The 16,265-nt window shown below is 44.3% G+C and overlaps 1 protein-coding gene across 3 annotated transcripts in view; it reads left to right on the top strand.

The window, feature by feature from the left end:
• Positions 1–16,265, top strand: part of Aldh1l2 (aldehyde dehydrogenase 1 family member L2) — a 45,291-nt gene that overhangs the window by 13,361 nt on the left and 15,665 nt on the right. For all 3 annotated transcript variants that reach the window (XM_036169722.1, XM_036169721.1, XM_036169723.1), the window contains 11 exons: positions 1,318–1,419; positions 1,602–1,691; positions 3,823–3,957; positions 5,142–5,267; positions 5,769–5,860; positions 7,525–7,672; positions 11,480–11,599; positions 12,158–12,285; positions 14,046–14,196; positions 14,821–14,891; positions 14,974–15,079. In XM_036169722.1, coding sequence (XP_036025615.1) covers positions 1,318–1,419; positions 1,602–1,691; positions 3,823–3,957; positions 5,142–5,267; positions 5,769–5,860; positions 7,525–7,672; positions 11,480–11,599; positions 12,158–12,285; positions 14,046–14,196; positions 14,821–14,891; positions 14,974–15,079 — 1,269 coding nt within the window. The remainder of the gene's footprint in view (positions 1–1,317; positions 1,420–1,601; positions 1,692–3,822; positions 3,958–5,141; positions 5,268–5,768; positions 5,861–7,524; positions 7,673–11,479; positions 11,600–12,157; positions 12,286–14,045; positions 14,197–14,820; positions 14,892–14,973; positions 15,080–16,265) is intronic.

The raw sequence follows: 16,265 nt of genomic DNA, 5'->3' as shown, positions 1-16,265 counted from the left end.
TCATTTATGTGATGGAAGAGTGAGACCTCTGTTTATGTCACGTGATGGTTAACACAGAGGGCCCTTGGTACTGCAGAGGCCCATCTTCAAGTTTTTGTTCTACCTCCTGCAGATGATGCTTCATGGAACAACAACAGAAAGCCCCTCGGCCTCTTGGGCCTTGGTCCCTTCCTATGTAGAATGTGGAAAACACTGGCTTGTGGGAGTATTCTGAAAGTTAAATGACATCATTTGTGTAAAGGACCTAGCACACAACAGGTGCTCAGAAATGATCATTACAATCAAAACAGCACACAGTCACACATGACTTCCCAGTGAATGTGTAAGGAAAGAGAATACAGACACATCCAACGGAAGCTAAGTCACGGACAGCTAGCATTGTTGTGATGAACACAGCAGCCCATCTCCTTCCTCCCTCCCCTGTCTTTCTGGGTTGAACTGGGGGCCTTGCCTATGCTCAGCATGAGCTTTGCCCTGAGCTGCACCTGCAGCCCCAACAAGAATTCATGCTTGAGTGCAGGCTTGATATGGGGAGTGGGCATACCTAGGTGTAAAACCTTCCAGGCACATCAAACCTGTTGTTGTGAAATGACACTGTAATCCACAAAATTCACACTCAAAAGATATGAGCCGGGTGGTGGTGGTGCACGCCTGTAATCCCAGCACTCGGGAGGCAGAGGCAGGTGAGTTTGAGGCCAGCCTGGTCTACAAAGCGAGTTCCAGGACAGCCTCCAAAGCTACAGAGAAACCCTGTCTCGAAAAAACAAAACAAAACAAAACAAAAGATATGCAACTGAATGCTTTTAAATCCTAGCGCTTGGGAGTCAGAGGCAGGTGGATCTCTGAGTTTGAGACCAGCTTGGTTACAGAGGGAGTTCCAGGACAGCCAGGGCTACACAGAGAAACCTGTCTCAAAACAAACAAACAAACAAACAAACAAACAAACACTTTTGATGTTTTAAGTTAGTTTATGTATAATATTGTATTTGGTGGTATTCATAACTATCCTTGGCCAAATGTGGCTGAATCTAAAGATAGTTGCTGGACTTTTCCTGAAACTACAGCTTTCTTATTTGCAAAACAGGAATGTGGTGTATACACCTTTCAGAATACATTTGATGTCTCCAGGGGATAACTTACATGAAGTAGCTGTGTATGCTGTTAGCATGTAGGTGGACCAGATGGATGGCAGTTACCATCACAGCCTGACTTTCTGAGCAGAGTTATGTGCAGTCTGTTGGACACAGACCTCTGTTAGACAGGCTATGCCTTTGTGGATTACTGCACTGTAACACCAGTGATGGTTTTGGCTTGTAGGTAGAAGCCGTCCAACTCATAGCTGATGGAAAAGCTCCTCGCATCTCCCAGCCAGAAGAGGGGGCAACCTATGAAGGGATCCAGAAGAAAGAGAATGCTGAGGTACTCACATCAATAATGCATAGCCAAGTCACAGCCTTTGAGTAGTTCCCAGTATACCATTTCCTGACCCAGAGGCAGCCCCTCCAAGCCAGCTGGCCCTATGTGTCCTCACACCTGTCCCTGATGGACAGAAAGGTTACTGGTACCTTTAGGCCTTACAGCCTTTATTTGTGCTCACCTAGATTTCTTGGGACCAGCCTGCTGAAGTTTTGCATAACTGGATTCGAGGTCATGATAAGGTCCCTGGAGCCTGGGCAGAGATAAATGGACAGGTACGCTTTCAAGGGACACATCTCCCTCATACTAGCTCGCTCTCTCTCCCTCTCTCTCTCTCTCTCTCTCTCTCTCTCTCTCTCTCTCTCCCTCCCTCTCTCTCCCTCTCACTGTGTGTGTGTGTGTGTGTGTGTGTGTGTGTGTGTGTGTGTGTATACACTACTGGCATTTAAACTCAAGGCACAAACCATGAATGTACTGTGACACTGAGCTACACTTTTGGCCCCATCTTACTAAGCTGCCCGGGCTGGCTTCAAATTTGTGGTCCTCCTTTAACTGCAGCTTAGGGGAGGAAGAGACAGATAGACTTCTGGGAGTTTGAGGCCAGCCTGGTGATTTACACAGTGAGACCCTGTCTGCAAAGGAAGGAAAGAAGGAAGGAGGAAGGGAAGGAAAATAGATCAAATACATGCCAATTAATGAAAATACATAGTACCTGGTGTGCAGAAAATATTTAAGACTTATTAATTATTGCAGCTTAATAAATGAAAGTCAGTATTTATAGAATAATAATTAAAAAAAATCAGTGTTGTTTGCTCTTGGTCACCATCATTTTCTGGTCTTATTTTCTTGAATTGACCCCCAAGAACAGCCTACATAGCTCATCCCTCATCACTCTGCATTGGAAGAGCCCCATGTTGCTGGGAGCTCAGCTGGAGTGTGATTGCCTAGCATATATGAAGCCCTGAGTTCAGTTCTCTCTTACTTAGGGTTCCTATTGCCATGATAAAACACTGAGCAAACGGAACCTGGGGAGGAAGGGGTTTATTTTGTCTAACACATCCAGGTAACAGTCCATCACTGAGGGAAGTCAGGACAGGAACCTGGAGGCAGGAGCTGAAGCAGAGGCCGTGGAGGAATGTTGCTTACTGGCTTGATCTTCATGGCTTGCTCAGCCTGCTTTCTTATAGAACCCAGGACCACCAGCCCAGGGGTAGCACAGTCTCCAGTTAGTTGGACCCTCCCATGTCAATCACTAATTAAGAAAATGCCCCACAGACGTTCCTCCAGGCCAATCTAATGGAGGCATTTTCTCAATTGAGGTTTCTCTTCCTCGGATAACTCTAGCTTGTGTCAAATTAACAAACAAAAACAACCAGGACAAATCCTCACCACTATGAGCTACCCCTGCACCACACACACACACACACACACACACACACACACACACACACACACACAACCTTTATGCTTTTTTTCTTTTAATCTCAACCATCCTTCTGTCAGTTTGAATGCATGATAAATGATAAATGCACACTCGTATTACCTGGATGTGCAACTTTTTGAAACTTTTCCTCGTGTGTGTATATATGTGCTCATGTGTGTGTGTTTGTGTGCATGTGTGAGGGAGTATAGTGTGTGAGGCCATGTATGTGTGAGTGCATGTGCACACGTGCACAAGTGTGTCTGGAAGGCGGAGATTGATGTTGATGTCTTTTCGCACTTTGGGATTAAGATATTTTCTCACTGAAACTGGAACTCACCGATTGGCTAGACTGACTGGCCAGTGAGCCCTGGGATCCTCCAGTCTCTGCCTCCCCAGCACTGGGATTACAGGCCAGCACCATCACACCCAGCTCTTTACCTGGATGTCAAAGCTGTAACTCAGGTCCTCACACTTATTCAGCAAGCACTTGACCCGCTGAGGATCTCCAAAGCCCCGTCTTTAAGACTTTAAAATCTATTCTTTTTATGTGCCTCTCTCTCTGTGTGTGTGTGTGTGTGTGTGTGTGTGTGTGTGTGTGTGTATACCACTTGTGTGTAGGAGCCCTCAGAGGCAGAAGGCATCAGATCCCCTGGAACTGGAGTTACAGTGGTTGTAACTGGCCGGCCGTGTGGGTGCTAGGGACTGAACCTGGGTCCTCTGCAGGAGCAGCAGACACTTTAACTACAGAGCCTCTCTCCAGCCCTCTCTGGGACTTTGATCCACATTTGCAGAGATTTTCATGTGTTCCATTTCTATTGATGCTTTATTCAGTTTCGCTAAATAAACACATGTGACAAAATTGTGTCCCAGTGTCACTACAGAAATTTGAACTTCAGTGTTTGACCAAGGAATGATGTTTGCACACACACACTCCTGATAGTGGCTTTATGTCCTGAGTTTACAGGGTTTTATCTCTTTCTTAGATGGTGACTTTCTATGGTTCATCATTATTGACTAGCTCTGTGCCTGCTGGAGAACCCCTGGACATTAGAGGTTCCAAGAAGCCTGGCCTTGTTACCAAAAATGGACTTGTTCTTTTTGGTAATGATGGAAAAGCAGTGAGTGTATAAAGTCACTTTTTTGTCTTCCTCCTATAACCACAGCTCATAGGGAATAGCCTCCTCCGGCTTTCACTGGGAGGTGGGAGGCTCATAGGGTGTGTCCTGCTTCCCTGGAGATGAGAGGCCTTTGTATGCCCAAGAACAAGGTTCCTCAGGAAGGCCCCATGGACCTTTACAGGGAGACCACAGGGAGACCTGGGAACTGGGTCAGAAGAGGGAGACGTGTACCTCTGCTCATGCACCTGCTGTGTCTCAGTTTCCCCATCTATAAAGCAGGAGATCCATATCTGCTTCCCCATGTCAGAGATCAGGAAGATACAGGGAAACTCATGTGGTCTCTTCACTGTGCTCTGTGATCACCTCCCCAGGCCAGCCCCACCCATATAGCTGGGCCTCCTGGACTGCTTCCCAGCAACAGTATAAAGGGCATTTGTAGTTTACAGATCTGCCCCCACTGTTGAGGACGAATGAGTTGTTCATGATACAGTGTTCTAGTGCCAGCTGCTGCTAGGTCTTTTTTTACTTGTTTGTTTTATTTTTCAAGACAAGGTTTCTTTGTGTAGCCTTGGCTGCCGTAGAATTAGCTCTATAGACCAGACTGACCCCAAATTCAGAGATCTGCCTGCCTCTGCCTCCCAAGTGCTGGGATTAAAGGCATGGGCCACCAGCTGGTCACTGTTAGACCTTAAACCAGCTCTGTTATTTACTACCTGGGTGATACTAGACAAGTCATTGAACTTCACTGAGCCTCCAATTCTGCAACAGTAAAGCAGGCACACAACACAGGTCTCCATCAGGATTTCTTGACTTAAATAAGATTCCAGGACATGTATCCACAATGCACCAGAGTGAGTGACTGCATGCTGGCAGCAGTGGGGTGTCCTCAGGGGCATCTATAGTGTCCTTTGGCCCAAGTATCTGTAACCAATATGCAAGTTTTTTCTGGGTGCACTGTCCATCCATTTTGAAATGCATCTGGCTCTAAACCTGACTCTGTCCTTTCTTCAGCATCTATTAGGATGTCATTTGAGTCCTTTTAGACAAAGGGAAGTAGTTTGACCATATGTCTATATCCTGCAAATTAGCCAGTCTTTATACCCATCTAACACATTAGACTTCTCCTCTCAACAGTCACTCTCAGATGGTCCGAATCCTCAGCTTGTTTTCTCGATGTCTCATAGCTGATGGTGAGAAATCTGCAGTTTGAGGATGGGAAGATGATTCCTGCCTCCCAGTACTTCTCATCGGGTGAGACATCACCAGTAGAACTTACAGCTGAGGAGTTGAAGGTGGCAGAGACCATCAAGGTGAACATGTGACGTCCATAATGCAACTCTTCCCTTGGAAAACAGATACCAATCTGTAGCTGCTGTAATTGTCCTTAGAGGATTGGGAGTGTGGCTTCATCTCCTCTTTCTGTATCAGTTGTGGTTAAGAAACCAGCTCAGAAATTGATATTCTTGGACACTATACATAGAAATTTATTTTTCAGTTCTAGGTTTGCTTGGAGGGCTTGGGTGAAGTTGGGACATGGAGGGCAAAGGTAGAACTATTCAGAAACCCAGACTGGAGGTCAATTTTATTTTAGCCAGGACAAAAACTCACATATAATTGTATGTCATTTTCTCTGGGGCCAGACTGGTGGGGTAGGATGCTCAGGTCACCTCCTGTCATATTCACTGGCCATTTGTGACTCAAGGAGATGATGAGCAAAACCTTCATGTTGTGTCTTCCGGTGAAGGGCACGTAGGTCTCTGCCCCAGGATTCCACACAGCCCTTCTTCACGAAAGTGGCCCTTTCTGTGCAGGTCATCTGGGCTCGAATTTTGAGCAACATCCCTGTGATTGAAGACTCCATAGACTTCTTTAAATCTGGAGCAAGCTCAATGGATGTCATGAGGTAAAGGCACCACCTCTGTGTGCGCACAGCTTCATCTATCATAGTTCCCTTTTCTTCATGTCTTTTGTTTTCATGGTCACACTCACAGATCTATATTTGTGTCTAACAGGTTGTTTTCACATTACTTCAGTGTTTCTAATTATTTGTTATTTTAAAAAATGTATTATTATTTTATTTATGTGTATGTGTGTATGTGTGTGTCTGTGTAAGTGAATGCCAATGTCAGTGTGTACAGGTACCTACAGAGTCCAGAAGGCAGCATTGGATGCCCTGAAGCTGGAGTTACAGGCAGTTATGAACTGTTCACATGGGTGCTGGGAACCAAATTCAGGTCCTCTGCAAAAGTATGAACCTTCACTGCTGAGCTGTTCTCCAGACCTGGAACACTAATTTTTACACCTCACCTGCCCATGTCCCAATATGACCATTCCCCACCCTCTCCACACCCCTAGCATCTTCCTTTTAGTCATGGAGTAACCAAAAATATTAATTTCAAGAACATGTGATATCATCAAAGTCAAGAGGTTTGGGTCTCTAAACTCTAGTTTATTAGCAATAATCCATGAGTTCCTAGAAAATTCTGATTAGCTTAATAGGATTCCAATACTGTATTGTAGTTATTGTTATTTATTGCTGGCAAGATGCCTGCAGGAATCACTCATTTTCTGTTAGAGCGACTTACCTTAGTCATTTGTCATTATCTTTATAAAAAAACATGTCTTTATTTGTGTTGGTGTGCCTGGGCAATCACGTGCCATGACATGTGTGGCAATTCATTCTTGCCTTCTACCATAGATTTTCTTAGGGTCAAACTCTCAGTTTTGTTGGCTAGAGCCTTTATCCACTTTATCTTGCTAGCCCTGTTGTTATTAATAATTTACAAGGTACATCAGCTTCTTCAGAGAATAAATTATAGAGTACTGTAAGTGGTGAGTTTCCACATTGGAACTGATGTACCTTTCTACTTCAGAAAGGTCAGCTGACAGCAACAGTTAGGTGCAGAAGTCAAGGACTGAAAAGGACTTGTGAATTACATCGGCCTTCTATGGGTGCTAGTACCTAAGTTAAACATGTAATACAATTACTCTACAGACAATGTTCTCTATTTCATTCAAGTCTCACAATTTTTCCAGTTAGGAAGCTGCCTTTTTTTCTCATTTTCTGAGTTCATTTGAAAGGTACAGACTTATGTGCCCCTAACTTTTCACTATAGTTAAAACTTGTTTCCCTTAATTTATTTTGTTTATTGTTGTGGATAAAGTTAAAAACAGCAAAACTGTCCTCAAGACTGATTTTTAATTTTCTCATGCCACATCACATTTTGAATTTATTTTTATATCTCTATGTGTGTGTGCCTGCTTGTCTTGTGTGCATCACATGCATGCAGTTCCCACAGAGGCCAGAAGGGGTGTCAGATCCCCCTAGAACTGGAGTTACAGGTGGTTGTGCAGGGCCTTATGTGGGCAATGGGAACTGAACCCAGTGAGAGCAGAAAGTGCGTCTCCCCAGGCTGTCCCACACCTTAACATCTTCCATAGTTACCATCATAGACAATCTTATATGATGTGAACAAAAATCACTCCCAAACCTCTTGACCAATGCTAGTGAACAGGCCATGAAACTCTTTAAAAATGGACATAATGTGAGCTGGTTCTCACTTTAAGGCTGGTGGAAGAGATCAGACAGAAATGTGGTGGTCTTCAACTACAGAATGAAGATGTCTACATGGCCACCAAGTTTGAGGATTTCATCCAAATGGTTGTGCGGAAACTAAGAGGAGAGGACCAAGAGGTGGAGCTGGTGGTGGATTATGTAAGTGTCTCACGGATGCTCAAATGCAAACTCTTCCAATCCACTGATACAGAGAACATGTATCTTTGCCATTTATATTTATGGCCTTTAAGACTAGTTTTATTGAGATACAATTCAGGTATCATAAAATTTACCCTAGTTAAGTTTGCCATTTTAGAATATTCACAAATTTTGCAGTTGTTATCACTATGATCTAATTTGGGAATATTTTTATCACTTCACAAGGAAAGACTGTACCCAGTGGCAATCCTATGCCTTTCTCCTGACCTGTCTATATCCAAGGCCCTCAGAAACCACTAGTCTCTTTTCTGTCTATGGATTTGCCATAATGTCAGTATTTCATGTATAGATTTGTGCAACATGTGGCCATCTGTTCTCTTTCCTCTGACATATGTCCAAGGTTCACCCTTGTAGCAGTTATCACTTCAACTCTCTCTGGCAAAATAATATTGCATTGTGTAATCCACTCATTTTAATCCACTCATCAGATGGTGTGTGTTTAGATCACTTTGGGGGCTGTTATCACTATACTGATATAAAACTTGAGGTATACATTTTGACATGAACACACATCTTCAGTTCTCTTAGGTACAAAGCTAAGAGTAGAATTGCTGAAGGTGGCCATATCACTTTGTAATCCCATTATCAATGTGAATTTACCTTCTCCTTGCCTTTTCTCAGGCTCTCTCTAGCTGTCTTGACAGGAATGTGTAAAGAACATCAGTGTGGTTTTGATTTTGCACTCACTAATGGACAATGACATTAAGCATTGTTGGGAGTGTTTGCTGTGCATTTGTTATTTGTTATTTTTCTTTGGGAAAATGTTTATCTAAATCCTTTGTCCACTTAAAAAATTGGTTATCTTGACTTTTTAGAGTCAAAGTCCTCTGTCAATTCTGGACACTCAGTCCTTATCAGACATGGATTTGTGAATATTTTCTTTTGACCTATGGATGTGTGTGTGTGTGTGTGTGTGTGTGTGTGTGTGTGTGTGTGTGTATGCTGTTTGTCTATATATTTTCACTTTCTTGGTAACAACATCCTTTCACACTTAACAGACTTTTTTTTTTCCCCAAGACAGGGTCTCACTATGTAGCTCTGGCTGCCCTAGAACTCACCATGTAGACCAGGCTGACCTTGAATTCATGAAGGTCCGTCTGCCTCTGCCTCCCAGTGCAGGGACTAAAGGCGTGCGCCACTAAGCCCAGCTCAGATTTGTATTTTGTGAAACTGTTTGTTTCTGCACTTTCTGTCTTGTCTGCTGTCTCTATTTCTCTTCTGTTGTCTTCTTTGACGTCAGTAAGGACTGCCTAGGATGCCTTTCTCATCTCACATTGTTTCGTTTACTACTTCTTTTCTTACAATAAGCATTTTTGCTTAAAGCAATCTAGTTCAGATTAATACCAACTTCATACCAGTAGTATAGAAAACCCTCACTGCTACACAGCTCTGTTACAGATACCTAAACTGGGGCTATTATTTTTCATATATTCTATCTGGATTTGCTATGAACCCCACCACAGGTTTTTAATTATTGCTTTATACAATGTCTTTTTTATTTTGCTTTTTTGTTTTTAATTATGTATATGCATGTGTATCTGTTTGGTTTTGGTGTGTGTGTGTGTGTGTGTGTGTGTGTGTGTGTGTGTGTGTGTGTGTGGTTATACATGAGTGCAGGTGTCCATGGAGGCCACAAGAGGGTGTCAGATCCTCCTGGAGCTGGAGTTACAGGCAGCTGTGAGCTGCCTCATGTGGGTACTGGAAACTGAAACCGGTTCTCTGCAAGAGTAGCAAGTGCTCTTAACTACTGCACCAGTTCCTCAGAGGTAGATAACAACTGTTTTTTAAACTCAGGTAGAAAGTTAAAAAAAATGCTTTTATACAGATTTTTCTATTCACCTAAGAAGTCACCTTGAGAAATCTATATCTTCATGTGGATTCAAGATTTGTGTGTGTGTGTGTGTGTGTGTGTGTGTGTGTGTGTGTGTGTGTAAGAGCAGAGTTGAGGAGAGGGTGTTGGGTGGCCTCCTCTATCATCCACTATCTATTCCTTTGAGGCAGGGTCTCTCCCTGAACCTGGGGCTTGCACTGGTGGTCACATTTCCTTCCTTATGCTGGAAGCCACAAACCCCCATCATCCTCCTATCCCCACATCCCCTCAGAGCTGGGGTTGCCAGTGTGCATGGTTTCCCTGGCCTGTTAAGTGGGTGCTAGGACCTGAACTCTGGTCCTCAAGATTGCTCAGCAAGTGCTCCTGACCCATGAGCTGCCCCTCCAGCAGCCTCTTCTTTATGTGGATTCATGTCGCTGTTCGATGTCCTTTCATCCCAGCCCAGAAGGGTTCCTGGGGGTATCACTGAACTCAGTGTCTGCTCATTTGGGAATGCATTCACTTCTCCTTTTGGAAGGATGTGTTTGCAGTAAGAGGAAGATACCATTCTCCCCATTTTATTAATGAAAACCCTGAGCTCAACGGAAGCAAGTATAGAAGTTTCAGTCTTTGCTTGATACCTAGCAATGGAGAGAACAATAAGGCAGCTTACTGTAACAGAGAGTATAAGGAAGAGATCTGGAGATGGCCCCAGCATAAAGGAAAGGCCTTGGTAAAGAATTTTCCAAGAATGGAAGTGGCGCAATAGTGGTGTTGTTGAGTCTGCTGCTAGATGGTGCTGTCTATGAGTGTTGGAGGTGCTTTTCTTGCCTTTAATGAAGGACATCTGTGTAGTAGGAATTTTAAAGGTACTTGTTAATAAAACTCAAACCCGAGGCCAGTTATTGGGCTGATTGCTGGAAGATCAGAGAAGCAGAACAAGCCACAGTTTTCTCACCTCACCACTTCCTCAGCTGGTCTTGTTTCCTCAGACTGCAAGCTTCTGAATCCTCATCCCAATGGCTCTCAGCTGAACTGTGCTCGAAAGCCTGAATGCTTCACCAGCCAAATGCTTTACTCACTACATGCTTTTTTCTCCCCTAATTCCTGGTCCTCACACCTTATATACTTTTCTCTTTCTGCCCCCACTCCCTGGGATTAAAGGTTGTGTTTCTGGGATTAAAGGCGTGGGTCACCATGCTTAGCTGTTTCTAAAGTGGCCTTGAACACACAGAGATCCAGCTAGCTCTGCCTCCCAAGTGCTGGGATTAAAGGTGTCTACCACCACCGCCCAACTTCTGCTATAGCTTACTCTTCCCATTTTCTAGCCACCAATTTTGGCTTTGTTGTAGTGGCTGTCTGTTCTCTGACCCCAGATATGTTTATTTCAGGAAACACACAATATTTTGGGGAACACAATACCACCACACATCTGAGACAGAGCTAAGCCCAGACAGAGCTGCCACCTGAGCACATTTCACCATGCCTGTCCCTGTGACATCCCTCTGAGCTGGCCTCCCTTTCCACATTAATGAATGTTTCTCTCTCTCTCTCTCTCTCTCTCTCTCTCTCTCTCTCTCTCTCTCTCTCTCTGTTTCTCTCTCTGTCTCTCTATATATTATGGGCTTCAATTTTTCTTTTTAAATTTGTTTATGTGTATGAGTGTTTTCCATGCATATATGCCTGTGTACCCATGTACTTGGCCCCCTCAGAGGTCTGTAGAAGGCATCAGATGCCCTGGAACTTGAGTTACAGAAAGTCTGTAAGCTATGCAGATGCTAGGAACCAAACCTGGTCCTCTGCAAGAACGAGCGCTCTTAATCACTGTGCCGTCTCCAGCCCTGTGACTGTTTTTTTTGTTTTGTTTTGTTTTGTTTTTTAAATCACCATCTGCTATCAAGTTGATAAGCACAGAAATACCCTGACTTTATTCTCAGGTCTCAAAGGAAGTCAATGAAATGACAGTGAAAATGCCATATCAGTGTTTCATAAATGGACAGTTTGTGGATGCCGAGGATGGGGAGACTTATGACACTGTCAGCCCCACTGATGGATCTGTGAGTAATGACCACCACAGTGACCAGCAGCCACGAGCTTTGACTCACAAGGCTGTGCACCAGGTGGGCTGAGGTTACTCAGCTCTAGCTCTGCCTCCAAGCTCCTCAAATATGTTTCATGTATTTCTCTTATCCATTTAGCTCCAACAAGGACTATTGTGAACCACAGTAACTGTTTTTAAGTAGACTGAGTATTTATCATGAATTTAGATTGCTGTGCCTGTACTCAGCAGATCTCTCTGTACAAAGCTCCATGAGGGAGGGGATCCTTCAGACTCTGAGAACTCATGGCAAGCAATCCCACTTCCCTGAGGAAGAACTGTAGAGTTGTCCTAAAAGTGTTCTTCCAGAATGAGACGAGGCATAAGATGGACCAAGATCAAGTTCAGTTTCCACGTTCAAACTCTATCATTTTCTTTGCCCCAGATGGATTAGTTTTTTGTGGATTTTTTCCATTTGATAAGTCATACTCTACTTTTATTAGAAATATAATATTAATTCCAAAAGCCATATTGATAGATCCCTTTAGGAAACCCATTTTTGCTTGCCTTGAAATAGACGATATGCAGAGTGTCCTACGCTTCCTTAGCGGATGTTGACAAAGCAGTAGCTGCAGCCAAAGACGCCTTTGAAAATGGTGAATGGGGAAAGATGAATGCCAGAGAGAGAGGAAGACTGATGTACAGGTGTGTGTTCTGAAAAAACAACGGTGTTATCTCAGGGTATTAGTTAATATTGTCAAGACTATAAAAAAGCCCCACAAAACATTTTATGTACCCGTGGAAGACATAACATGTCTCTCATTACTCGAGTCATGTAAAATCCCACACAAGTTCCTGATGTCTGATTATTGCTTGTATCAGTTGCAGGTCATCAAGAACTATGTAAGATGTGGGGAACATCATGGAACTCCACAAAGACTAAGGAAAGGCAGGGCTGGTGGCAGGAAAGCTGGTACTTCCCCCAGGTCTGAAGGGAGAGGGGAAGAGGTGGTGGCTAGAACCTGCCAAGATCTACAGCTGTAGAGGGGCAATCTAGAGTGCTCTATAGTTATAGAAGAGCACTCTAGAGTCCTCCATGGTTGCTGAAGAGCACTCTAGAGTCCTCTGTAGTTCAGAAGAGCACTCTAGAGTCCTCTGTAGTTCAGAAGAGCACTCTAGAGTCCTCTATAGCTGCAGAAGACACTCTAGAGCCCTCTGTAGTTCAGAAGAGCACTCTAGAGTCCTCTATAGTCACAGAAGAGCATGCTAGAGTCCTCTATAGGTATAGAAGAGTGCTCTGGAGTCCTCTGTAGCTGCACAAGAGCACTCTACAGTGGTCCTAAAAGGGAGAGCACTTGGAAGAGTGACCTGGGAGATTTAGCCTCTTGACCCCATCCTTCACCTACTTCACAAATTTCTCAGTCACCAGGTAATAAATAGGATCTAAATGTCATCCTCCAAGGTCATGGACTAGTAGAGAATGGACAGAGCTGCACATGGGGGACATTCCACACATTGTTTTCAAAGACAAGGAAGGAAGGAGGAAAAATTCCAAGGTCTTGGAAGAATATTATAAATGAATGAATATTCTAGAAGTAATTAGTTTCAATGATTCATCCTGCTTTCTGCTTACCTATAGCTAACTAAACATTTGACCTGTACTGACAAGTCTCTTAGAGTGAGATCTATTAGAAGCATGGTGGTGGTGGGGGTTCTGTCCAGCCCAACTCCTGAATGTCCAAGAAGAACCACCCCTGGAAGGGAGGGATGAAAGGAAGGAGGTAACAAGGATGAATACAAAAGGCTATTTTTACCACTTCCCACAATCCCACAGACCCTCCCCTCCACAACACCTTCCTAAGGAAACCGGCACCTTGGAGACTGCTGTGGAGTTTGTGATTCACTCCACATGCCTGCTTTGTCCTCTTCCATCAGTTTTGAAAACATTTCTGTACCAACCAGAAAGCCACAAGTTTCACAGTTATTAGGGGTGTGTGGCTTGTGCTCTGACACCTCCCTGTGCTAATGAACTACTCTCCTGTTGCTGGTTCCTTTGACCCACTACCCCCTGCCTTTGACGACTGTGGCTCATCCACTACTCTACTGCTTATGCACCTAGGAGGCAAGGAGCACATGCTAGATACATAGTTGGCTTCTCCCTGTAACTCATGAGTTAAATGCTGGGTTGTAGCTAAGTGGTAGGACACTTGCCTTGCATGTGTGAGGGCCTGGGTTTGATCCATAGCACTGCAGAATCTGTACTAATAACCTGCTGAAATAAACCACTTACACCATGATTTAATTGCTACCTTCCTAGACCATGATCTCCACAGGGGTAGGTGCGTTGCTCTGGACCAGTCTCTGGAATCTCAGTCTAGGGTGGTACCCTGTGCAGTGCTAGCATATACAACTAGTAAGGGCTCCATCAATAAGTGCTGAGTGGATTTCTCTCACTGCCCATAAAGACTCGCTGATCTACTGGAAGAAAACCAAGAGGAGCTGGCAACCATAGAAGCCCTGGATTCCGGGGCTGTCTACACCCTGGCTCTGAAGACTCACATTGGAATGTCTGTGCAAACATTCCGATACTTTGCAGGCTGGTGTGACAAAATTCAGGTAAGCACAAATGCTCCTCGCTCATTCCTAGAGCAAAGTGGCCTCAAGAGCACTAGTTTGTGGCAGGTTTGGCCTCTGGTTCTGTGATGGCATTTTATTCCCCGTTGTCTGGAGAGGAGCAATGCTGGATCCCCAGTGCTGCAGAAGAACAGGCACACCCACCACGAGCCTCCTTTAAGAACTTTTCTTTCTTGAGCTGTGTGCACGTGTGTCTGATGTGTGTTGGGTGTCTCTTCCTCCATTGCTCTACACCTTATTTCTTTAGATAGAGTCTCTCACTGAACCTAGAGCTTATGGATCTGGTTAGATTGTCTGTCCAACAAGCTCCAGAAATCTGCCTGACCTGCCTCTCCAGTGCTGGGATTGTAGACATGTACCATCTCACCCAGTTTTGTTCTTGGGTGCCAGGGATCTGAACTTAGGTCTTAGCTCGCACAGTAAGCACTCTACTGAGCTGGGTATCTCCCCAGCCCTATTAAATTCTTTTGAGAAAGAAACAGCAATTCATTCTAATGCAGGGAGTTATTTCCTAGATGTTGAAAGGAGGAGAGGGCAAAAAGCATATTATCTGCTATTAAGCTGAGTAATTTAAATTAGTAAAATATCAGTCTTTCTTTCGTTTAGGGCTCTACAATCCCAATCAACCAGGCCCGTCCAAATCACAACCTGACCTTCACCAAGAAGGAGCCACTTGGGTAAGACAAGAGGAGAACCTCTGGGTGACTTAGACGTTGTGCTGGTGTGCGGGGACTAAGGTCGTGGGCCTTCTCCACACAGTGCCTGTGCCATCATCATCCCCTGGAACTACCCACTGATGATGCTGGCCTGGAAGAGTGCAGCATGCTTGGCAGCAGGCAACACCCTGGTACTCAAGCCCGCACAGGTGAGCCTGCCCAGCATGCAGAGGGTTCCCCTTGACTGCAAACTGAAAACAAACATACATTGATAAACAGTACACCTTGAAGCTTCCCACAGTTCACAGAACAATTCTTATATAGTGAAGAATATATTATTGTTCTTAAATTCTCATTTTTAAAAAGTGTGTTCTGGGAGAAGCACATGTATGTATGCAGAGGTCAGAGGACAATGCCTCCTGGGATGTGGGATTATACTTAGGCCATTGGGTTTGGTGCCAAGGGCTTTATCTGAAGTACCATCTTGCTGATGCCATTCACATTTAATTACCAAACATCTTAGAAAGATATAGAAGATGAGGGGGAAGAACATAACATAACTTAGTAATTATGGCAAGTGTGTAAGGTCCAGGGGTGCACAACCTTTGACTCTGTGATGTAACCCACTCATCCTCAAATGTGTTGGGCCACATGCACAGCTCTCCTGGGAGGAAAAGGGCTGGAGGGCCACAGGTTGAACATGCCTAAGAATGCATGCATGTGGGTAACAAGGAAATGCTTAAAAATGCATCATGCAGTTCTTGGAGACTTCTATTAATGCTACAGTAGTTTCTGTTTAAGAGCAACTCAACTGGCCCAGGCTGGGTTTTAACTTCCATGCAGCAGAAGCTGATCTGGAACATCTGAGCCTCCTGCCTCTGCAGCCCAAGTGCTATGATTACAGGCAGAGGCTGCATCCAGCTTCAGGAGCATTTATAAGTATTATTTTATCCATGGTGGCTTCATTCCAGGGCAAATAACACACTCTGTGGACCAGTCCTCTCTTCATTACAGTACTGTGAGACTAAACCACACACTCTGTGGACCAGTCCTCTCTTCACTACAGTACTGTAGAGACTAAACCACACACTCTGTGGACCAGTCCTCTCTTCACTACAGTACTGTAGAGACTAAACCACACACTCTGTGGACCAGTCCTCTCTTCAACTACAATTCTGTGAGAGACAAAACCACACACTGGCACAACAGGCTTCTTGGTTTTTAGTGTCTGGGGCCAGCTTCTCACCGAGTCTCTCCAGGCTGCCATTGTCTAAGCATCATGGTGTAGCTTGGCTATCTGTTACTAGAAGGGGACCAGTAGCTCTTTTCCACATGCACTGCAGTATTTGTCCTACAGGTTCCATGCCAAGTCTTTCAGCTACTTGTCCATTTTAT

The sequence above is a fragment of the Onychomys torridus genome, chromosome 20, assembly GCF_903995425.1.
Source record: "Onychomys torridus chromosome 20, mOncTor1.1, whole genome shotgun sequence".
NCBI classification, from domain to species: domain Eukaryota; kingdom Metazoa; phylum Chordata; class Mammalia; order Rodentia; family Cricetidae; genus Onychomys; species Onychomys torridus.
Note: the sequence above shows the minus strand (reverse complement) of the source record. Positions and strands in the feature narration are given on the sequence as shown.